This window comes from Anser cygnoides, chromosome 5 (assembly GCF_040182565.1).
Source record: "Anser cygnoides isolate HZ-2024a breed goose chromosome 5, Taihu_goose_T2T_genome, whole genome shotgun sequence".
NCBI classification, from domain to species: domain Eukaryota; kingdom Metazoa; phylum Chordata; class Aves; order Anseriformes; family Anatidae; genus Anser; species Anser cygnoides.
Window position 1 is genome coordinate 54,107,307 of NC_089877.1, and position 15,880 is coordinate 54,123,186.

Sequence of the window (15,880 nt, forward strand, 5' to 3'; positions counted from 1 at the left end):
TCTGGCTGTGGAAAGCAAAAAAAAAGGTGCCCCGAAGGTGGGGTTTGTGTCACTTTTTTGCTTCTCTATGAGTATTAGTGCTTGTCCTTCTGTTAGGAAACTGAATCTCTTCCCCACCGACACTGGAAATTGGAGAACCGGTGGCGTTCAGCTGATGGGAGATCCTGAAAGCTGCCCAGTTTGATGGATTCTGTAAAGGCTTTTGCTGTGATGCTATTTTTGTAACTTGTGTGTGTTTACCTCTAAATTGGAACGTGCTGCTTATGTGAAAAATATATTTTTGTGTTAACTTAGACACCTCCTTTAATTAAAGTGTCAAACCTAATAATGTTTCACTGCAGACAACTGCTCCCTCTCCAAGATGTCCTGCAGAAGCAGCACAGAGCAGGAGCTCTAGTATTTCTCTGGTCCTTAAAAAATAAATCAGTTTTTCAATCTTCACTCTTTCGTTATGTGAAGAACAAACAAGGGATACAAGCCTGATATCTCAAACAATACTTTGCAACTTAAACTTCCTCTCCAGTTTTGATTTGCCATGGAATGTCATACAAGGTATCTCCTTGCTATACCTGGCATAAAAATGTTGCTGCCAAGCCTCGTGCATTTCAGAGAGAGGCTCTCCTGTGCTATAGAATATAACCACGGGCACCCGTAACTCTCCTCCGGCCTTATAGCAGGAAGGTAGCACAACGTCTCAACATTGCCGTGTAAGTGAACGGATGCTTTTTGGTAAAGGCTGTGTTGAATCTTTCTCCGCTATGTGTATGTTAGGGAGCGTATGTTGTCAATAAATAAACTTCACGTGAGGTGAGGAGAAGTTGGGATGACCTGATGTTCCTCGCACAGCCAGGCACGCTGTGGGAGCAAACTGTGCAGTGCCCAAGGGAAGGGACGTTCCTGCTCACAGAGCCACAGGGAGTCACAGAGGTTGGAGGGGACCTCTGGAGATCATCTGGTCCAACCCCCTGCCCAGGGCAGGGCCACCTAGAGCAGGTTGTCCAGGACATCGTCCAGTCGAATACTAAATGTCTCCAAGAAAGGAGATGCCACAGCCTCTCTGGGCAGCGTGCTCCAGTGCTTGACCACCCTCATGGTAGAAAAGCTTTATGTTGAGCTGAATTTCCTGTAGTTCAACTTGTGCCTGTTGCCTCGTGTCCTGTTACAGGGCACTTCTGCAAAGAGGCCGACTCTGTCTTCTTTACTCCCCTATCAAGTTTTTATAGACATCGATGACTTTGTCTGTGAGGATCTGATGGGAGGTGCTGCCAGAAACCTTCCCGAAGCCAAGACTTGGTACGGAGTAGGCCAGAACCTGCCCAGTGCCATGTCCTCGCCTCTCCCTGGGTGGAAGCTGAGCTCCAGGGGCATCCCACCGCTAGCACATCCCACCTGCCAGTAGGGTAGTACGGGCTCGTGTGTGAAACTGCTCCTGGGTGCTAGGCTATCCTGAAGCCTTGGAGCAGTCACAACTTTTGTGCGTGCTCGTAGGAGTGAGCAAATAATACTCTGAACTTGCCACGGCTTAAATCTGCTGCTGCTGTCAGAACAAAGAATTCCCCAGCATATAACGAATAATTCCTTCACATGTTTATTCTAACATCAGCTAGTAGGGCAAGAAAAATTTGTTCTTGTGTTTTTCTTGGCCTGCTCTGAACATGCAGGCTCATTTCTAAGAACATGCAAGTATCAAGTACAGCTTTAGTGCATCCGTGTTTTGTTATGGAAACAGGAGCAATATAGGTATTAACGTGACAGCAACACAGCTAAATTTTAACAGATTTTTCTACTATCAGTGCCTCATGGTGGATAATCCATATGTGCCCAGGGTGAAATGCTGGGTCATGATCAGATCTGAGCTTTGATATTGTGTCTGTGTAAAATCTCCACAAGCTAGCAGCCCCTAAGACCTTGGTACTGTGATCTTGTGGTGGAAAGAGCATGCTCAACAGATTCATTGTACCCCTGGGGTCTTCTTGACAGCAGTGTGGTTACTTTGGGCGGATAGAAGCAGAAGTATAAAAGTTAGCCTTGAGTTTTCTCCTCTCTGCATCCTACCATCTAAATAGAGAGTGCAGAGATATGAGAAGGCGCAGTTGTTAATAGCTGTTCTCTTTGAATGTTTACCAGAGAAGATGTCAAGTAAACTCTGGTATTTTCCATGCAAGTATAACTTCTGGCCTGCCAGTGTACTTGGAAATGGGTCCCAAATTCAGTAGGCATTAATGTGCTTGCTCATCTGTGGGTGGGCAGTTGCTTACTTCACGGTTGATACTTTTGACTGCAAACATGCCAGTATATAATTTAAATGATTTTAAGATCTAGGTCATTTGCTTCCTTGAAAATAACAAGAAGTCAGTGTGGTATGTGGTATGTGAATACCTTTATTTGTATTAGTGTCTAAAGTACACAATTCCTTGTTCGTTTATATGTGATGTACGCACTACACATCAGTGTCCAAATGGTTTATTGTCAATACATGCTTTGATGAACCTGCATGACCGCACTTTATTCAGATGCTGTTTTCATATCCCTTGGCATTTAGTTTGGTAGTGGTGATAATGCAGGTCTAATTTCAACCTCCCGCTCCTCTCTTTTTACATTTAATCCTTCAAAACTTGGAAAAAAAAGTCAAATTGGCTGATTAAAGTTGGTTTGAAGGATGTTTCCAAATAGAAGTCTATAGCTCCTTTTATTTTCTTTGAAAGAGTCCTCTGTATCATCTGCTTGGTGTTTATACAGACTAAAATACTAATCAGCAAAGGCGTAGCAGGAATAAGATGCTGTGGCTGTCAGGTGAATATTGAAGTAGCATAACTTGTAATTGCTAAGGTGACTTTTGTGTGCAATACGATTCAAATTAATCTCTGCTGTATTGAAAAAGCTATGGTTGATAATTGTTTATCTAGGTGTAAATAATACATTACTGCCTTTCACTTCAAATTCATGCAGCCTTATACCTTTCCTTAGAAGAGATTTTGCATAGTTTTAAATCATTTTACATAAGCAGGCAGAAACTCAGACAGGAATACCCAAGTCTTAGTCATATCAAGCTATATTTGCAGTCTATACAGGCTGAATTTTATTTTTTGGGGGATGTTTGGTGGTATGACCATATTTCTTGTTTTACTAATTTGACATTTATCTCAAATATGCTTGTCTTCTGCTGTCTGTCATGTGTATTTAAACTGCGAAGGACCTTTTCCACTTCTGGCTTTATATAGCAATCAGCACCACGCAGACCTAAACTGGACTCGATATTTCAGGCACTGTTGCAGTGACTGATAATTTAATAACCCATATACAACTTCTAGTTTTCGTCCAGACTGGCTCAGTTCTGTTGGATTGCAGGTTGTCACTTGGTGTTATCCCCAGGGGCTGATTAGGAAATCAGTAAGAATCCCGTTCTCTCTAATTCACTGCATTGCGCCTTCCCTTAAGCCCTATGGTAAGGCAGGCGGGGCTGTATTTTGAAAAACTTTCCATTTTAGTACTGCGAGATGCTCTATGCCCATTTTGTATACAGAGTATCTATCAATGAAAATGGTGAGTGGTACTCCCAGTATGATTAGAGTAAACTCGTGGGAGAAAAACATGGGAAAAACCTCACGTTGGCCATCCTATGGTCGGGCCAAGCCTTTAGATTTGCAAAGCAGGAAGTGTGTTGGGGTCAAATCTGATCTGAGAGGGACAAATTTGCTGTGCAAATGTTCATGTGCTGTTACATTTATATAAATGAGGAGGCAGCGTAGGTAGGATTTTTATTTGGTGAAGGTTAACTTCACAAATTCACATGTTAGTGATCAAACTGAAGACCGCAGATTGAAAGGAGCAGCCTGAAATGTGGATAAGGAGGCTATTCTTGTGCAGCAAAATTGATGTAATGTTTAAAGGCAACATATAATAGAAATCCCTTGGATGAAAAGAGGGGAAAAAAAAAGTTAATTTCCTCTCCGCCCTTTCCTTTAACAGCTGAAGGTTTGAGTCAATACACCAATATTGAATATACCATTGTTCAGTCAACTTTAGGGTAGCATAATTATTTCCACAATTTTCTTTACAAATTCAGGTAGCCATTCTTCTTCTGCTCCAATAATCCTTTTAAATCTTATTTTCTTAAGCCCAGGAAAGACTTTTGAACTCAGAGAAAATCCTATTGAAAGGAGATTTTTTCGGCATATTCTGGGATGGAGTCTGTGTTTGCCATATCTTCCACTGTGCAGAGACTGGAGCTGCAGTGGGTATATGCCGATTATATATGCTCTTGGTGGCTCATTTCACTTCTCCCTTCCCCTTCTATTTTCTTTTCATGAAATGGATTTTCCTGTGCAGTATTTTTTTTAGAATGGTCTAAATGTCACTTCAGCATAATGATAATAGAGGCTTAATGACAGCAGTCCTCTATGTTAGTGGCTTTTCCCTCACTTCAGCAAGGGAATAAATAGTTACCTCATTAAAATACCTCGGTCTGTCTGTGATCAGATAACGTCACCTAGCATCTGGCCAAGGCTTTGGTGGAATCTCACGGTGACAGGACCAGTAGTGATGCACTGATACACTGAGTACCAATAATGCAAGCTGTTATTCTTGGGGAAGATAAGTTCTTACGCAGAGCGTCAACACAAGGCCGTTGTATGCCACTTAAATACTAGCCAAATCCAGAAATTTCACCATTGCCCTTGTTCTGGCCATATTTCCAGTCTTTCTGCGCCCTTTGCTTCTTTGTCAAGTTTTCATCACGGGTAATTCTTTCTGTCACAGTCTCACGTGTTTGTTGGAGCCTGGACTTAAGCTCACAAATTGCTTTCCAAAAGTTACGGAGCTGCTTCAGTGGGACCCCTCCTTTGTACGTCTGCCTGGCATTAGATCGGGAGGTGGGATATGTGTCCCTCAGTTCCTGTTACTTTATTTGCTCTCCCCGCCCTGCCCCAACTACGTTTAGTGTCATTTTCCTTTTCCATGACATAACTCTGTTTTGTGGTAAAGTGTGGGACGTTTTCATCGCAGGTCTGGACTGATCATTCAGCCAAGCAGGGGACAAACAGCTCCTCCCTGCATCACGTTTTTGTTGCTGGTTGCAGTTTCTGACGTGCTTTCTGTCTGCTTCTAGAGACCTTGAATCTGTCCTAGGCCATGAGAAATTGCAGTCTTCTTTGCTAAAAAAAAGTAATAAGGAGATATTGTAATCCTGCATTTATTTAGGTATTTTGCCGTTCATGAGACTTTTAAAAGTCCCTGTGATTCCTGCTAGGTAGTGTCATGCTGATCCTCATTCATGTGGACAAGGTGACATGATGGTCTCAGATCTTCCAATCTAATATGGGAATCCTACTAATTAATTAACCAGAAATGACACTATCACTTATCTTACAGGATAGCAGCCCCACGCTTGCTGCCTGTAACTCTATGAACAGTTGTAAAAGCGCTGGCTAAAAACACAAAGTTAAAAAAAGTTATCCCACTGAATCTTTTCAGCAGCTGACCTCTGCTCTGAAAGCCTCTGGAGCGTGTTTGCCTTCGGAGCACAGCGAGCTCATTGATGAGGGAAGCCTCGAGCTGAGCAGTTGGCTGTTGGTTTGCATAGCGGCTCTTGCAGGAATTGGAAGACCAGGCAGTGATGTTGTAAACTCCGTTTCAAAGAGAATGAATGCTTAGGGGAACCGTACACTGTGTTTGCTGTGAGTTGTGTAGAAAGGTTTCTGTTTTGACTAGCATCAAAAATGAACGCGAACATCGCAAGTGAAAAACAGCCCTGCTGCACTTGAATTCAAGGCAGAGTAAGACTGGGGTGAGCAGGAAAAGCAAAGTTCAGGCTTTCCTCTTTCACCCAAGACGGATCTTGGTTAACTCTGACTTTGGAGGTAAAATCCCCTTTCCTACAAAGAGAGAGGCAGAGCACTGGCTTGCACGGGGCTACCTCATCTGTGCTGGCTGCTCGGGTACTGTGTACAGTGAGCATACTTGTCGTGAAGTGCATCCTAAATATGGAAGATGACTTTTCTTAACGGTTGTGTTCTCTCTGGTGGTTTTAATGTCTTATTAGGTTGTAACCAGAAACATCTGCTTTGCAGTCCCTCTCTCTCTGGTTGCTTGTGGAATAATTCATTTGCATGAGATGGTGTGACCGCGTGTGTTTCTGTGTTCCTGCAGCGTGCCCTTATTATCTCTTAACACTATCACATTTGCTTAAAGGAAAATAAAACCAATGCCAAGGTCATTACGGCTTTAAAGACACCGCGTCCCAAGTAAATTCAGATTCCTTTTGTTCCCAGGGGTGATTCTTTGCCATGCGTGCTTCCCCTTTCGCTCTAGCCCCTTCAGTCTCCCCTTTTTCACCACCGTGGGGTCAGATGCTGCTGTGGCACGGATCGCTGTGTCCCAGTGATGTTGCTGCCTGTATCTTGGCTGCCTTGCCAGCCTCTGAATCCCACAGCTCAGTGGGACAGCTGCTGTCCCCTGGCAGGGTGACCTGAGACTCTCCAGGGCTGTAGCCGAGTTTGGATGGATGCTTCAGACTTCAGCCAGACCATCCACGCAAGAAGATGTTTCCTTGGACTGGGGACGAGCTTTAGCAGTAGAAGAAAGAGGCAAGCCAAGGTGGGGAGCAGCCCTGGAGGTGCCGCCTCCCCCTGACTTCCCCAGCAGCGCTCTCCCTCCGCCCCATCACCTTCCCCTCCCAGGTGCGGGGCTGACTGCCCAGCAGCTAGCTGAACCTCCACCATTTCCAGCAGCCCTCTCCCTTACCCTGCTCTCCGGCCAGCAGCCCAGCCCGGTCCCCCAGCCTAAGCCGGCACCCTTAACCCCGAGGCTCTGCCCGGGTGTGCACAGCCGCCCCACGAACCCTTCCTCCGACCCTGCCGAGCTCCCCTGGGGCTGCCGGGATCCCAAACAAGCGGGGTCCCGCGGCTCTCTCCCTTTCGGGGTGCCCCCCCCCCCCCCAGCATCCTCGCCGTTGCCGTGGCGATTGCGTGCGCTGTTGCTAGGCGGCTGGAGCATCTTCCCTCGCCTGCTGCAATGCCGCCACGTCCGTAACTTTCCTCGCTCCTCTTGCCCTCCTTCTCTTTGGCAGAGATGGCTCTTACCCCGCTTCGTCCCGCGGCGCTGCCGCGAGTTGTCGGGGTTAACCCTATAAAACGTACAAAGCCCGCGTGGGTATCGCAAATGGCATCGATGGCAACGAATTCAGGGCCGAAGGAGTTAAACTGGTTGGGGATAGACTACAGAGGAAATGATTTCTAGTAGATAAACTACTTAAAATGTTCTGGCATTCATGGAAGGGGAGGTTGGTGGCTGCAGTCTTTTGTTGCATCCCTGGTGGTGTAAATGACTAAAAGCACAGCCTAAAATTTCACTGCAAGGTAAGAAAATCAGCTCGAATGGGCCTGATTAATCTCTTGGGTTATGCTATATATTTAGTTTTTTCTCGTCCTCTGCTTGCGTTTACCGATTTTGATGTAGCATGTGAACGATAATTTAGCCTGCCGTGGAGAGTATTTGACTTATTTGGCTCGGGTAATAAAGATATCAGCCTGTATTCTTGGAGTGTGCTGCATTAATCAGACTTGCAGGAGTGATCACATGGTACTCTATCGCCTTTCCCTGGTAGCTGCTGCTTGTCAGCAGCTGGCTGAGCTGTAGGCTGCAGGCCAGTATCTGCATACCCTTTCTCTTCAGAATATTTCAAATATCCTGTCTCGTCAGTATGCGTTCTGCTGCAGTTTGACAAACTAAATGGTCCTCCTGCACGTTAAGAAGATCATTTTACATTTCAGAGCATTGGTGTAGTCACTAGGCCATGTATGCATTTGAAGAATTCAGGTAGGCTCTCTGTTTTATACATCAGCGTGCTTGGTTTTTGTTCTCACTAGGTTTTTGCTGTGTAATGTCAGTCAGCTCTACAGTTAGCTCTTCAATGTGCAGATATTTCTCGTGTTGTTTTTTTAAAACCCCTACCCTTTGCATGGGGAGAAGTGCTTGAAGGGTAGGGTGCAGGTAACGGTAGCTAACTGCATGATGAAGTGCAAAGCCGGGTAATTGATTATATCTTGCACGAATTTCATAGCCGTGCAGCCAGAAGCAGCGAGTACAGTGCAGTTATAAATATAAACCAGAAAGCATTCTGTTTAAAAGGGTCTTTGCTATTTTTGGTGACTCGCAATCTGACAGATGCTCCTGTGAGATAGAATACGGATTGTGATGGAGAAGAGAAAATTGATGCTTGGATTGTGTATAGGATTATATTTTGTGCTGCTGCAGAGTATGCGTGTCTGTCTGTCATAATCTTGTGGCTGCAGAATTCCACGGGAATGATGTTTAAAGTAACGATATGGCTGAGGTTGGTGGGCTTGGTTTCATGTTTGCAAACATTTGAGCAACTGTGATTGTTAGAGTATAAAATTAGCACCTTTTATTTGATATTGGTTCTGCTCAGCACTGCCGCTGCCCCCTCTCCTCCTCCATCCCCACCCCCAATATAACTCCATCCTTATGCAAGTGCTGAGGTCTCCTAAAACCTCAATAATTTTTGAAGACATGCAACAGAATTTCTACAGAAATGGATTATTTTATCTGCAGTAAAACAAGGTTGGGCTCTAAAAATTCCTGGTCAGTTGTTGCAGGGCAGGGGTGTATCACTTTTTTTTTTTCCTAATTTTGCTTGGTGTGTTCGGTTTCTCATAACTTGTGTTATAAAATTTCTGGATCAAACGGTGACAATGTTGTAGCAGCATTAGGGATCACCTCACGGTGTGTTTGTCTGTCTGTATATCATCATCATCGTGTACCTTAAAAATACTCTATCCTTTTTGATTCCAAAAAGAGGTTGTTTGACCAAGTGTGTAACTAGATGAGAGGTTGGATTGTCCTTGTATGCACAAGGAACACTTTGTACCAAATATTTTCTAATTAAACTTTCTAGCATCAGACAAAATATTATCAACGTTATTTCTGTCCTTTGACAAAGCATTTAATATATTGGCAATTTGCTTTACTTCCTACTTTGCTGATCAGTCCAGCGTGGAAGTGAGCAGTGTCAAAAACGGGAAAAGCAGCTGCAGGACCCCCCCGAATGTCCTGATGCCAGCCCTAAATGCTGAGGAGACCCAAGCTAGCGGTGTGTGCTGCTTCTGTTGTGAAATGCAGCGTGATGCCATCTGACTGAAAAGATTTTGCTGGAAGACCAGATAGTGCTGTGTAACTGCAGTTGTCATAGGGCTGTCAGGAGATGCTTCAAATCTTGACATCGCTGATTGTTGGCAGTAAATTAAGCTGCAAATGGGCTCCAAACTTACTGTGCCGCTTACTGTGCCCGCAGAGTGATTTGTATTTCACCCAGTTGAATCAATCCTGCTCTTAATAGAGTGAAACTCTAAAAACAATAAATCTACCCAAGGAAAAAGAAAAAAAAAAAAAGTGTTTTAAAAATTCTGTTCTAAAGCCTTAGCTGTCTTTCAGTGGTGTTCCTAGACATCTTGGGCCAGGAAGGCACCTACTTTTATGGCAAGAATGGTCAAATGCCAATTACACACCCATTAGGATTATTAAATTACTTGTCTTCCCTTAGACTTGCTTTGAAAATAGTATTAACATTTGATGTGCAGAATGCTAGACCTTTTCTTTGAAATATTGAGCACTGCTAGGGCTGTGGTTTCTGTATGGCAGCGTTTAAATGGCATTTGTTTTATTAGGCATTTCAGCGGTGTTTTGTTAAGGTTGTGTCTGCGTGGTGATGCGTTTTTTATGGCACGATTATTCCCATGCCTGTGGCTGTATTGCGTTTTGATGGGTCAAAATGTGTCTTGCAAGAGAAAGAGAAGAGGGTTGGTCAAGTTGAGCAGTGGGGTGGAAGGGCCCCCATGAGCTGATGGATGCAGTGGATGTATCAGCAGGTGGCACCCTTCTCTGGACCGATGGCCCCTGGTGCTTGGAGGTCCCATGTTCTCTACAGCTAACGTTGTCCCATGGGCATAAACCATAAACGCTACCTGCCCTGCCCGGCAGCCCGACTGTGAGCTGCACGTGGGTGCTCACATGCATCTTACCGAAGCACGGCTGTCTCCATCCTTTGGTGCACCTACGTGGCTTGAGGAGCCGAGCACCAGGCGCTGGAGAGGTGGCCACCCTGTGGTGCCTGCTTGTGCGAACCTGTGCACGTGTGCGTGTCGTTTCTGTATGTGCTGTTTTGTATTTCTCTTCCTGTCTCCAGGCTGGGCCTTAAAAACCCGTAGGACTCCGTGGACAGGTGGCAGCCTAACCCTCTCTGTCCCAGTTCCCCCAGCAGTTTGTTTGATGCTGTTCTTTGCTTTCCTGGCTGAGCAGTCCTGGGGTGTTTGTGTTGAGTGGGAAGCCCGGAGCTGGACTCGATGATCCCGGCGGGTGCCTTCCAGCTCAGGATGCTCTGTGCCGCTAGGCAGCGCTGGGCGTCCTGCAGGAAGGTCTCGCCCAGGTGATGAAGCGACCCCGGTGTGCTGTCGGTGAAACACCCGTCTGTGAAGCCTTCTGGGATGAAGCATTACTGCGTGGCTGCTGGGTGAATGAACAGACTCGAGCCTCGGAGGAAATAAGGGAGTAAATCCACTGAATGAGCTCACAGCTCCTTGCGCTGGGAAGGCTGGGTTTATCTTCCTCTTGGGAAGCACCTAATATCCCCAGAAAAACTGCAATGGCTTTTAAGGCGAGGGTGGAAGGAGCTAAGGCAGCTCTCGGTTCCCAGAGGCAGCTGGGTTCTGCGAGATACCGGTTGGGTCCATGTTCGTGCCGAGTTTCTGTGCTGCCTTCACAGAACCTCAAACCTTGCGTAATTTGGTTTGTGACTGGAGGTAACACTGCTCCTCAGCATCGTTTTTATCCTCTCCTGCTGACCTCGCTGTCTGAAGAGGACTTTGCATGTGAAGCCAACAGGAGGTGTCACCCACTTGGCCACGAGTGGTGCTTCTCTGTCTTTGTTCAGTCCAGATTTAGCTCTTTAGTGGCAGAACACAAATGCATTTTTTCTTTTGTTTCCATGCCTTTATCTGTGCGGGATATTACTTGGTATTCTTCACAGTGAGCTACTGTCTGTCTATTTCTGATACACCGCCCACCATGGCATCGCAGTATTTTTAACCGCATCTTCTATTCCCCCAACCACCGAGCAAACCTGAGAATGCTACAAAAAGGAAAAGGAGGCTTTTGAAGTAGCTGCCTGTGAGCAGAGGAAGCAAAATCTGCTGATGAATAGCAAGCAAAGTTGAAAATGAACGTAAAGCGTTTCAGTGCAGGGTTTCTGCCTTTCTGCGGTGGGTGCAGCACCTCTCGCCCGATGATCCCCAAACCGGCAGCAGCACTCAGGCAGCACCTCCTGATCTTAAAACTCAAAGCCAGGTGGCTTTTGCTTCCCCCTGCCCCAAAGAAATAGCAAAACCCTTCACAGGAAGGACAAAAGGCTGGTGCACAGGAGGAAGGAAGGCCTGTCTTCTGGGGCTTGTCGGGCTGAACGCCCCAAAGAAGGAGGCTGCCTGAATACCCCAGTTTTCAGAGGTGCAGCTCTAGTTGGAATGGCCAAGCAACTTCAGGAAGCTCTAGGTGAGGCACTTGAAGGGATTTGCCTGTGTCACAAATTGCTCTTCAAAGGAAATAAGATCTGCTGTTCTTTCCTGCGAGAAATATGATCCTGTTGATGAGCAAGAAGCAGCAGGAGAGTAGCCGAAGGAGTATTTCAGCTGCTACAGGAGCGTGGCTTTTGTGGAGAGGGGCAATGGGGTTGCAGCACTACAGAGGAGTGGAACAAATCACTGCTCCGTGTCAGTGACTTTGACCTCCAGGTGAGATGGAGCAGCGAGTGAGAAGCTCACCAAATAGCGTAGTTAGTCTTTTCTGACGGGAGCAAAGAAGATCTGGGGCGTAATTGTCGCTGAAGTCAAAAAGCGTTAAAACGCAGGGGAGCAAATGAGCTTAAAATGGACAAAACCCAAGGATGGTATTTTGGCAGCCCATAATCGCTTGCAGTATCTCAGCCCCTTCAACCTGCATTGCTGGGTAACAGCCACCGAAGTGTGAACCTGGAAGGGGACAGCCTGGCTCCGGCAGCCAGGGGCTTTGCAGGCGCGCTGAGTCTCTGCTTGCTCAGCGCCTGCTCCTCCTGCAAACCAGCTGGCTACGTTCGGTTCTTCTGTCCTTCTGCGAGTACGGGGAAATTGCATGTAAAACTTGATAAAAATACATCTCTGAGGCAGAAGCTTCGGATTACACATGGGAACTGGCAAATCTCGTTGTTCTTGTTGCATATTCCTTATGATGCATCTCATCAGGGAAGATGCGTGTGCCCAGAGGGGACTTACAGCTGCAGGATCCCTAACAACCTTTGCGTCTCTCTTCGTGTTAGAGTTCACACTTAAGTTTGTGACCAAGAGGCCAAATTTTATGGGTTTGTTTTGAAACAAACCTGCATTAAATTAAAAAAAAGAAACCTATTACTTTTTTTTTTTTTTTTCCTTTCTGAAGGTTGTTGCCTGAAATCTGCCCTTTGATATCTGAAATTGCCTTTAGATACTTGCATTTGGGACAGTTGTTATTTATCCACACAAAACAAAAACCCCGAGGAAATGTTGCTTCTTTATACGGCAGATTGAATCAAATGTTTTTGCTGACATATTTTTCCCTGTGACAACTGACACTGCAGTTGTCACAGATTTCCTTGCTTTAGCGCAGATACGTTTGAAGAGCAGGAGAGGAATACTTCTAAGGAAGTAATACGAGAATACCGTTGCTGGGAATGAAGATAAGCACGTACCCTTCTCATAATTGCTATGTTGTAATATTTCTACTGAAGAGGAAAGTATCTGGAGACTCTTTGTTAGAGATTGTGGGGTTAGGTTTCGCCAGATTTTACGAGAAAAACGTTCTGGTGCCTGGGAGTATAATTTTATCCTAGCTATAAAAGCGAAAGAAAATTTATCGCGGGATATTTAGTGGATTAGAAGAGCTTCAGAGTGTATGTTAGGAGGTAAATTCCAGTCACATCAAAGTCAGTGTAAATTGTGTGGGGTGTGCATTTAGTGCCTGAAACGTGGGGTGGCTTGGGGAATAATGCCATGCTTCTATCTTTTCCCCTCTCGATCTGCACACCCTACAGAGCACCCATCTCACTGGTGCCAGCCTCGGCTGGGCTCCCCAGCACCTACTGCAGTTTAATCCATTTGCAAAGACATGCATTTTTCTCTCTGCTCCCCTTGCCTTGTAGGTGTGGCAACCTGACTTTTTGCATTCTTCTGTTGTCTCTCTCATCTCGTATACATGTTTATACCCTCCCCCTCCTTTTCTTTATTTATTTACCATCCTTGTTGTAATATTCACAAACAAGCAGTAGCTGCCGTTAACGAGGATCCAGACGCGCTGTTCAGAACTGAAGCCAGTTATCGAGTCACATGGAAATTGATGTCAATCTTTAAAATGAAAAGAAACATGTGAGTACAGATGGCTTCTTTAAAGAACAGAATTAATGATAATTTTAAAATCCACCTGTGGGCATTTATTAGAGAAAGTCATTCTCAGTCTTGCTAACTCTGCCTTGAGTGTAGGGTCTTTAAAGATTTGACGCATTTTATCTGTCTATCTTTTGAAGTTTATCCTGTATGGTAAGCAGATGCTGCCTGCCTACTTCTCCTTACTGGCAGTGCCGGCTTCTTAGGGGCAGGTGCTTGGCTTTGCTGTCCCGGTGCCTTCCCCAGGTGCCCATTATCTCTGTCCCTGCCCTGAACTTCAGCCACATGACAGAGTGCATGCCTGGCTTCCCACTTGCCTTTTCTCTGACTACACGTTACAATTAGGAGATATTTCTTCCCGAAAAGAGCAGTCAGGCATTGGAATGGGTTGCCCAGGGAGGTGGTGGGGTCATCGTCCCTGGGGGTGTTCAAGGAAAGGTTGGACGTGGTGCTTAGGGACATGGTTTAGTGGGTGACACTGGTGGTAGGGAGATGGTTGAGACTTCAAGATGATCTGGAGGTCTCTTCCAACCTTAATGATTCTATGATGAGCTTGACCCCCATCCTCATGAGCTTCACGTTCATCAGTTACAGGTGGAGAAGATATGCTGTTTATGGGGGAAAAATGTGGCAAGAAAGCTGACGTGTCACTACTAGAAGCAGTTTTCATCTGAGGACGTGTGCGCTTTTCAGGAACAAGACTTTTACTCTCCCCTGGTGGTTCTGTGTGATGGTACCTGTAGCTGCAGGCTGCTGGCTGACCAGCAGCTGGAGAGCTTCTTCGTGCCAGCTTGGGTTTAGTTTCATGCTTTGGACTGTGCAGCACAGCAGGGCCTGTCTCCTTTAGAAACCATAGCTGCCTCCTGCTAGAGACAGATTTGGGTCAGGCAAGGTAATGAGAAGTAAAATTTGGGGGTTTGTAGTATTACCTTCCAAGAGCAGCTAGAGGAAGGTGACACTTCAGTGCTCTTTGCTGCAGCTGGTGTAGAGAGGGGGAAGGTGAGGAGGATGAAAGTCTGTGAAATAGCCCCTCTCTTTCCATCTAGCTGCAATGACTGCAAAGCCGTACTTTGAAGAAGAAAGGGAAGGACTGGGGTGAGAGGAAAGCTTTCCCAGGCGATAGGTGCATGCAGCAGGAGGTGGTAATGCTGCAAAGTGCCACCAAGTTTGGGGGATAACGGCCCAGCAAAGCTGACTGCTGGGCTAGGCGCAGGGATGCTGGCTCTGTTTTGTGGAGGCAGAGCTGAGGGTTTGGGTCTGAAACTGAATGAAAATAAACTTAAAAATAAAACTTTTCCAGCTGCTCTGTGGTGAAAGTAGATGCGTTGATACTTGTCGATTGTTAGAAATTGAAGCATGAGCGTTTCAGTTCGGCACGTTCAGGCAGGGTGGTGGTTCAGCTTATGGAGAGTTAACTGAAGTCCTACTTTGCCTGATTCAGGATGATGTGGGATGACAACCCGGCCTTAGAATCATACGGAGCTGGATTTAAATCTGGATTGTCCGCATCCTTGCCGAGTGTCTTTGGCGTTTAGCCACAGGGCAGGAGAGATTGTGCTGCCTTTAGGGCAACCAATGTATTTCCATACAACATGCTATCATAGTGCTGCTGTAGCTGTCATGGTCTAAAGATACAAATGTATGTGTATGAAGGGAGGGGGAATATCTTTTATTAAACCAACTTCTATAATTGGCAAAACCAGGAGAGCTTATGATTACACAACCCCTTTGCAGATCTGAAACAGAAGTTTTGAACAAACAAAAAATTAAGAAAATTTCAAAAACATGCAGAAGAAATGTAATTCTGTGAAGAAAAACCTCAGCTTTTCTTTTCATTAAAGTATCCATTCTTAGCAATACCGTAAATCCTCAGACTAACTTCCCATTAAATGTGTCTGTGGGAGAGAAGGAAAAGAGGGGAAAAAAATAAAAGCTTAAAGGAAATAAAAGGATAAAAAGTTTAGGAAAATAGACGATTGAAACTTTTGTTGCAGATTGAAGAGGATTTTTTTTTTGGCTCTAAAAGCTTGTCCTTTATTCTGACTGTAAGAACTGGTCTAATAAGAAGAGTATTCCTGTAAACTTTGCCTCCACAGAACATCTCTGCTTGATGAGACAGCACTTTTTGATGTCGTTTCATGCTAACTGCATTTCATGTAGTTAACACTGTCCTGTCCAGCTGTCACAGCTTTGCTGCTGTTTGGCAAGGGGCTCTCTCTTATAAAGCTGGGTTAAAATGCCAGTAACGGATAAGGCTCTTTTTGTCATTCGTTACAAGTTATATGAGATCAAAGTCACGTTCTTCTTTTGGTTGGGGAATGCAAATCTAAGAATCATATTTCAAAAATCAAGAAAAAATTCATCTTGCATGGATCATATATACCTAAGAGCATGTATCTGCTCTGATTATTACAGGGAGGAGG

The 15,880-nt window shown here is 45.3% G+C and overlaps 1 protein-coding gene across 4 annotated transcripts in view; it reads left to right on the top strand.

Annotated features, from left to right (window-relative positions):
- The window catches only part of EVL (Enah/Vasp-like), a 146,492-nt gene that overhangs the window by 15,691 nt on the left and 114,921 nt on the right, over positions 1–15,880 (top strand). For 2 of the 4 annotated variants that reach the window (XM_048069727.2, XM_048069728.2), the window contains exon 1: positions 13,411–13,439. The exons of 1 other annotated variant lie outside the window; for it this stretch is intronic. In XM_048069727.2, the coding sequence (XP_047925684.2) occupies positions 13,411–13,439 (29 nt within the window). Of the gene's footprint in view, positions 1–7,583; positions 7,816–13,410; positions 13,440–15,880 lie in introns of those variants that run through there. One more of the 4 variants, XM_048069733.2, reaches the window with a different exon arrangement.